Source organism: Nuphar pumila, chromosome 5 (assembly GCF_984573655.1).
Source record: "Nuphar pumila chromosome 5, dmNupPumi1.hap1.1, whole genome shotgun sequence".
In the NCBI taxonomy this organism is placed as follows: domain Eukaryota; kingdom Viridiplantae; phylum Streptophyta; class Magnoliopsida; order Nymphaeales; family Nymphaeaceae; genus Nuphar; species Nuphar pumila.
The window spans coordinates 137,884,032-137,892,954 of record NC_143253.1 but is presented as its reverse complement, the minus strand read 5'-3'; the positions used below and the strand labels follow the sequence as shown (position 1 = coordinate 137,892,954).

General features: G+C 39.8%; 1 protein-coding gene across 1 annotated transcript; it reads left to right on the top strand.

The window, feature by feature from the left end:
* The first annotated feature begins 221 nt into the window (after positions 1-221).
* LOC149838975 (transcription repressor OFP7-like) lies at positions 222-1,389 on the top strand. The gene has a single exon (XM_090008351.1). It carries the CDS (start codon positions 222-224, stop codon positions 1,206-1,208), a length of 987 nt encoding a protein of 328 aa, XP_089864477.1. The 3' UTR covers positions 1,209-1,389.
* The last annotated feature ends 7,534 nt before the right edge of the window (positions 1,390-8,923 follow it).

Sequence of the window (8,923 nt, the reverse complement as noted above, 5' to 3'; positions counted from 1 at the left end):
ACCCAAAAGCTCAGATTTATAACAACAAATTAATCATTCACACAATAGTAATAATAAAAACAGTAAGTCTTACTTTCGTAGTTTGTATATAACGAAAGCAAGGCCAACACACTTTAAAACCTTCTCCCTCCATCTTCGTCATATCATAAACGCGTGTCACGATCCTTTCTTCTCTCTCTCCATTCCCCAGCCCACAGAAGGAGAGAGAGAGAGAGAGAGAGATGGCGAGAGGGTTCAAGCTTCGAATCTGTCGGGTCATCCCTTCCTTCCACTCGTGTCGTTCAAAGGAGGCCTCTTCATTGCCGGAAAACCCCATCCCGTTGGCGCCCACCTCCAAATTCTGCCTTTCTCCGGTCAACCCCAAGGCGTTGGACATCGACTTCCCCAACTTCACCAAGACTCCTTCTTCCTACCTCAAGCGCCGAAATACCTCCACGGTCGTCGGTTGCGGCCTTATCCCAGCCGGAGCTGCGGCCAGGAAAAGGTCCGGCGTCCAATTCGTCGACGATCTCGACCTCCTCGTCGAGGAAGGCTCCGGCTTCCGGTGGATGATGGAGGAGAACTGGCACGTCATCTCGCGGGTCGACGATCAGACGGTTCGCCGGAAGATCTCCATCTCTCCCGACTCCGACGATGGCGATGCTTGCCCTCCGGCGTCCCCGGCGAGCTCCTGCTTCATGATCCCGGAGAGGAGGCGGAGGAGCCATGTCAGAGTCAGGCGGAAGGCTTCCTCGAGAAGCCAGAGGCTGAGCAACTCGTCGGCCGACTCCGGCTGGTTCAGTAGCGAGGAGGACGAGACCGAGACGCTCTTCTCCTCCAGAAGCTTCTCGTCAGATTCGTCGGACTTCTTCCAGAACCAACTCAGGACCATCCAGGAGTCGCCAAAACTGAGGAGGAAGCCCGCAAAGGCCGACTCACCAGCGAGGACGTCGGGATTCCGGCGTCTGCTGCCATGTACGGTCGACGGGAAGGTGAGAGAGAGCTTCCCTGTGGTGAAGCGGTCGAGGGACCCGTACCGGGACTTCAGAATGTCGATGATGGAGATGATCACGGAGAAGCAGATGTTCGACGCCACGGATCTGGAGCAGCTCCTGCATTGCTTCCTCTCCCTCAACCCCCCCCAACACCACGACGTCATCGTTCGGGTCTTCTCCGACATCTGGAAATCTCTCTTCTCTAGCTCCTCTGCCAATACTCCAAGCCGCTAGCGGTTTCTTCACTCCCTTCGGATTACCATATTCGAATAATTCAATTTCCATATATACATATCCACAATTTTAGTTTTCTTTCTTTGGTGCTTAAATGGTAGTTTATGTCCCTCTTTTCATCTCTTTTTTTTTTCCTTTGTACGTGACTACTTGTTAGTGCGGGCGGGTTTTTATATGCATGTGTATTCAACTGTACCATACTTTCCGGCAGAAATTTATATATCTTTGTAATTTTACGGTTTTTGATGCCCCTATTGGTGGGAACTTAGGGCATGTTTGATGGTGTGTCCTGAGAGTAGCGATGGGACAAAAAAAGCCATTTTCACAAAGATTCATCGGATGCGAGGAATGTCGTCCGCCGCATCCAAAATACCGTGTAAACATCATGCCTCGACGGGGGGGGGGGGTATGTGCTCCTCGAAACACAAATTTGCGTGTTCCGGTGTGTGCAGAGGAATATCTTCGGACCCGCGATAATTCATATGCCAATGTTGCCCACAATGACTTTATAATAAAATAACATATAAAAAAGGTAGATATGCTTTTGACAAAAATGTCCTCCGATAAGATAGATATGTGTTGGATGAAAATATCATCTTGCTCCTTATAAATATTGCTCCTCATAAATAGATTTGCATGTTTTGCCTTTGTTTTTAGCTTGTGTTACAATACATAGCCACCTTCTCGTTTCTGCCTGATGAGTTGTGGAGCCTGATTCGAAGTTTTTGCCCTTGCAGGAAGGGGGGTTCGGGGGCTCGTGGGGGGCAGCGCCCTCCAAAAGAAATTTTTTTGGGCTTATGTTTGAGACTCAGTTTCTTATGGATCAGACCCAACTTGTTTAGGTTTAGGGTTGTCGCCCTTACTTTGTATAAATTCTTTCTTTTCTTTCTCTCTTGTAACTGTTGAAAAGATCAATAAGATTTCTCTCTGAGCGGTCGTGGTTTTTTTCATTCTTTCTCTGTTGAAAAAAATGATTTACAGTATAAATCAAATTAGAGAGTAGTGATTTACAATAGAAATCAAATCAAAGTGTAGGGATTTACAGTAAAAATCATATATAAGAGTAGCAATTTACAATAAAAATCAGATAAGAGAGTAGCGATTTACAGTAGAAATCAGACTAGAGAGTAGCGATTTACAATATAAATCAAATCAAAGAGTAGCGATTTACAATAAAAATCAGATCAGAGAGTAGCGATTTACAGTAGAAATCAAATCAGAGAGTAGCGATTTACAATAGAAATCAAATCAGAGAGTAGCGATTTACAATAGAAATTAAATTAGAGAATAACGATTTACGGTAAAAATCTGATTTGTATTGTAAATCGTTATTCTCTGATTTAATTTATACTGTAAATCGCTACTCTTTGATCTGATTTCTACTATAAATTGCTACTCTCTGATTTGATTTCTACTATAAATCACTACTCTCTGATCTGATTTCTACTGTAAATCGCTACTCTCTTATCTGATTTTTATTGTAAATCGCTACTCTTATATCTGATTTTTACTGTAAATCGCTACTCTCTAATTTTATTTTTACTGTAAATCTCTACTTTCTGATTTGATTTCTACTGTAAATCGCTACTCTATTATCTCATTTCTACTGTAAATCACTACTCTCTTATTTGATTTCTATTGTAAATTACTACTCTTTGATCTGATATTTACTGTAAATCGCTACTCTCTGATTTGATTTCTACTATAAATCGCTACTCGCTTATCTGATTTCTACTGTAAATCGCTACTCGCTTATCTGATTTCCATTGTAAATCGCTACTTTCTTATTTGATTTCTACTTTAAATCACTACTATCTTATCTGATTTCTACTTTAAATCGTTACTCTCTGATTTGATTTCTACTGTAAATCGTTACTCTCTTATCTGATTTATATTATAAATCGTTACTCTGCTCAGTTTGACGTTGTCATCATTATTTTTGTTGTAAATCGTTATTCTTTGTCTACTCAGTTCGATGTTTGCACCCTTGTATCATGGTGAACAATAGACAAAATGTTGATTTTTTTGGTAGTTAAATTATTTCTCACGAATAGATGACGACAAAGGGTGCTCCGGTGATAATAGACGATGGCAACAACAAAGGGTGCTCTGCGCGGCAGCAAACGACGACAAAGGGTGCTTCGACGACAGCAGATGGCAACAAACAGTGCTTCGACGACAGCAGACGATGGCAAAGGGTGCGTCGTCAATCAGAGCTCATGTTACAGCAGATGATGCATCGCCAAAGGGTGATCCAGAATGTTTAGAGCAACATATTACAAAGGAGTTTACTCCTTTGGGAAAAAATGATGACGATTTTAACCCTTTCTGGCAGGAGGACATTTTTGTCCTTTACTCAAAATATCATTTTATAGCGCTAATGGCGGGAAAGGGTACTTAAGTCTTTGCAAACGCACCAAACTTCGATGCTAAGTGATGCTGACACACACGGAGAAATGAGCCCCACGTGCTTATATACGTGGCGCTCATTCAGACCCAAGAACATGCACCTGCGTGTTTCGGGGGAGAACATATAACCTGCTTTACTTGATGGGGGTGTCTGATTCTCTCTCTCTCTCTCTCTCTGTAGCAAGATTTGAAACCAGTTTTGATAAATAAAGAAGGAGGGCTCAACGAAATAATCAAAATCTATAAAACCCACCAATCTTATAGTAATTATGTTCATCGGGGTGCCCACTAAAGACCGTTTCCACGGCCATGATTGGCAATCCGGCTGCGATGTTCTCATCGACAATACAGCCATTGTCGGCTGCAGCCATGGCGAGGGCTTGTTGCAGACTAACGCCTTCAATCACGAAGAGCCTACTCAGGTTGTTCTCGAAGGTTCAAACAACTAGGAACTCATCGGAGTCCAAGCTCTCCAAATCTGAGAGCGACGACACAGGCAGTGGGTCAGTTCATAGCAAAGAAAGTTTGAGTATGAGAGTGTTCCTTCTCTTTCCATTGGTTATGAATGAGAAGAGGGGCATTGGGTGGTGGGGAATGGTGCTATGAAGATATGGGTGGTGGAGTTTGGGGGTTGTAGAAGAAGAGCAGGACTTCCACTCATCACTGCAATCCTTAGCTTTTAATCGGAACCATCTCTACAATAAATCCTAGGGATCGCGGTGGAGAAACATAGGTTTTGTGGTCTCCCCTTTGAGGCAAGGGTTTTGCGTAGAGATGCAACTGTTCAAATTTGGATCAAATATCCGATTGAATTCAATTTTTTTAAAGCTCTATTGAGAGCTTGCGATGAATCAATAGAAGAGAATTTTGAATCTGGATCTTACCAAGACTATGATAAGGTCTAGACCTTATCGATCTATACCTAATCTTATCCAATCAAGTCTCCTTATTATGTGGAAACTGTGATTGATGAGTTTTATTGTAACAGATATTGTAACTGCTTATCACTTTTGTTTATCGTCATCTTCTGTAGTCTATATATACAATGTAATTTGATAAATGTATATACAGAAAATTTCCAATTTATGTGCTCTCATAAAGTTTTCACATGGTATCAGAGCTTTTGATACCCTGATCGACTTGGATTTTTGTTCTTCGCCAGTCGCTTAGCTTGGCCTTCTTCATCAGCTTGTGCTTATTGAGTTCGAGCTCAATTCTTCATCGACCTGTGTTTGTGAATACCACAAACTCGTGGCCTTCAATTTCTATTTCTTTTTTTATCATTGCGATTCATAAGGACCTGCAGGTTCTAACGCCCAATTTCTATTCTGAATTGAGATACCAAAACAATATCTGATGTCCTCTACACAATTGTTTTTGTGTTGTGTGCAAACGTCTTGGCACTGCATCTTTGCTGTGTTTAGCTTATCGATTACTGCTTTCACACTCATCTCAACAACAGTTTTGGACGATCCTTGTTGGTCCTCTGATTTCTATGTTCCAGACTTCTTGCATCCTCTTTTGCAGAATAGAAAACTTTGTTCTACAGCTACTATTCCACTAGAGTGTTTCCTGTTGGGGTGTCGTGATGCTTATGTTGCAGAGCAGACTACACCTCTGCATATTCCTTCGATCGTCTCCTTCAGATCTACCTATTCAGCTCCATCCCCATGCTGACAAGGTCTGGAGTCATCTATCAAGTCAAACTACAGACAAGTTTATTCGGCAACAAGGTCAATATCATTCGATTTTGTAGCAGCAGCCTCCAGAGGAGCGACGTTGGTATGAAGGAATTAGATCTCTCGCTGGCCTGTTGAGATCAGCCCCCCTGCACCTTGCCTTCTCTGCTGCAGCACATTTATCATAGTTCACTTGATTGCTTGCTCAAGATTTTGTTTATAGGCTATCAGTTACATCCTGCGCAGTAAGCTTCATGCCGTGCAGTTGTTTCATTATTTTCTTGGGTTAATATAGTTGCAACCAGTTCTGCAACCTCTAATATATCTGATGAGTTTGCAAGTTCATTCTACCTACACCACTCAGGAACTTGTGTCTCAACCCCTTGATGAGGACAATTATGCCACTTAGAATAGAGCCATGATAATGGCCCTAAGTTCTAAAAATAAAATCAGTTTTATAGATGGCTCGATTTCAAAACCAAAAACTGATTCACCATATTATTCGAAGTGTGTTCGATTTAATAACATGATTCTATCATGACTCTTAAACTCAATTTCTCGAGATTTGGCTAATAGTGTTATTTATACCACTACCGCTCAAGAAGTCTAGGCAGACTTACATGAGCGCTTCTCACAAAGTACTGCACCCAGAATTTATCAAATCCAATGTGCAATAGTTTATCTTTGGCAAGATTCTATGTCAATAGCTACATACTTCTCTAAACTCAAAGGGTTTTGGGATGAATTGTCTTCGTATAATCATTTACCCTTGTATACATGTGGTGTTGTCAAACAATTGAAGGAACAACAAGAACGTGAAAGAGTTTTTCAGTTCCTTGTGGGCCTTAATTAATAACTCTTAGGATACAGTAAGGAGACAAATCCTTTTTAAGGACCCATTGTTGTCAGTTGCCAAAATATATGTCTTGGTTATTCAAGAAGAACAAAGTAGGGAGGCTCGAGTTAACTCTATAACTACAATAAATAAATCGGCCTTGTATTCAAGTTCTCCTCATAATGAGCATCGTGAACGCTCAGCTAGTGCCATTCAATTTGGCTCTAATGAGCGGACCAAAGATACAAGGCATGATAGACCTACCTGTTCACATTGTGGGATCATTGGATATGTTAAAGAAAAATGCTTCAAGCTTAATGGATATCCTCCTGGATATAGATTGTATAAACCAAGCAAATCAGCTCCTACATCCTCGGTTAATGCATCAATATCACATGGAGGTGAGGCAAAATGAGGTACAAATGAGGTTGTTGTGCTCACCAGGAGTGAGTATAACCAGCTCATGGCTTTCATCAAAAGCAAGTCATCTATACCCAATTTCGTAGGTTTGTCCTCTCATTCTCATTCAAATACATCTTGGATCATTGACTCAGGTGTCAGTGATCATATTATTTCTTCTTTTGAGTTTTTTTGATAAATATGAAAAATCTAATATTCATGTCAAACTTTCAAATGGGTCATATGTGGGTTCATCACGTCAAGGTTTTGTAAAAATTTCAGATTCAATCTCCTTACAAAATGCCTTGTGTATTTCTTCGTTTAAATTAAATTTGATTTCTGTCGCCCAGTTAACCAAATCCTTGAATTGTTCAATGATTTTTTTCCTAGCTCGTGTATTATTCAGGACCTAGCATCGAAGACGAAGATTGGTGCGGGTAAAAAGCGAGATGGGTTGTACATGTTGAATGTTTCTCCACCTCTTATTGCATCATTATCGTCTCCCATGAACAATCCGGGTATTTGGCATCAACGACTTGGACATCCTTTGACTAGTCATATGATTTTTTTTTTTAAATATGATTCTAAATTTTTTTCAGATACTTCATGTCATTGTGATCTGTGTCATCATGCTAAATAGACAAGGTTACCTTTTGGTTTAAGTAAAATATCTACACAAACTGTGTTTGAGTTGGTACATGTCGATATTTGGGGCCCCTACTCTCAAAGCTCCTTAAGTGGGGCGCATTACTTTCTCATATTGGTAGATAATTTTTCTTGATGTGTTTGGGTGTTCTTGATGCGCCATAAAAGCGAAATAAAATATCTACTTCAAAAATTTGTTTATATGATTTAAAATAAATTTCAACATTCTATTAAATCTATTAGATCTGATAATGGGTCAAAAAAAATTCTCATGAGATTCAAAGTTCTTTTGAAAACAATGAAATTAACCATCAACACAGCTATGTATCCACACCTCAACAAAATGGGGTTGTTGAACGAAAACATCGACATCTGTTAGAAGTAGCAAGAGCTCTAATGTTTCAAGCTAGTTTATCATTCAAGTTTTGAATTGAATGTGTTTTAACCACTGCTTACTTAATTAACCGTACTCCTACTCCTCATTTAGGAGAAATATCACCTTACGAGGTTTTGTTTAATCCAAAATCTACTTTCAATCGTCTCAAACTTTTTGGGTATTTGTGTTATGCAACTAACACAGATCAAAATAAATCCAAGTTTGATTCTAGAGCTAAAAAATGTGTTTTCATTGGTTATCCTTTTGAACAAAAAGCTTATAAAGTATATGATTTAGAATCTCACTCAATATTTTCCAGTCGTGATGTTATTTTTTGTGAATCAACATTTCCATATCACATGATTAAAGAGGGTGACAATAATGTAGTGTTGCCAATCCCTACCTCCATGGGTGAACTCTTCACAAATTATGTAACTTGAAAATCATTCTGCTTCAATATCCACCTCTGAAAACACCATTCCTCCAAGTAACCATAGTACCCAATTACCTGATGTTGAACCAAATATTCGAAGATCAGTTCAAGAAAAACGCCCTTCTGTCATGTTAAGAGATTTATATTGTACAGTCGCTCAATCAAATCCCAATCCGATCGAGACTTTGACAAATGAGCCAAAAGGTACACATTTTCCCTTAGTCAATTGTGTCTCCTTCCAAAAGTTTTTTACATCACATCAAAATTTTTTTCTAGCCATCTCCATTGTAGATGAACCCACTTCATTTCATCAAGTTGTTCAATATGACTACTGGCATGTTGCTATGAGTAAAGAAATGCAAGCTTTGCAGGAGAACAACACCTGGTCTGTCACTTCTCTCCCAAACGGAGTAAAACCTATTGGGTGTAAATGAATATTCAAGGTAAAATATAACTTTGTCTGTTGAGAAATACAAGGGGCGACTTGTGGCTAAGGGTTACTCCCAATAAGGACTAGATTACCACGAGATATTCACACTAGTGGCAAAATTAGTATCAGTTTGTTGTCTTATTGCTATCGCAGCCATAAAAAATGGGCCCCTTCATCAAATGGACGTTCATAATGTTTTTTTTTTGCATGGGGACCTTGATGGAGATGTTTACATGGAATTACTTTCAGGGATTGGCAAACAGGAGGAGAATTTGGTATGCAAACTCAACAAATCATTATATGGCCTCAAACAAGCCCCCCAAAATTGGTTTTCAAAACTTTTCACCACCTTGATTCAATATAGTTTCTCTCAGTCTAAAGCTGACTACTCCTTATTCACATTTTGCAAAGAAAATGTGTTTATGTGGATGATTTGGTAATAGCACGAAATGATGATGCCATTATCACTGAGCTAAAACAATATCTAAATCAGAATTTTCGTATGAAGG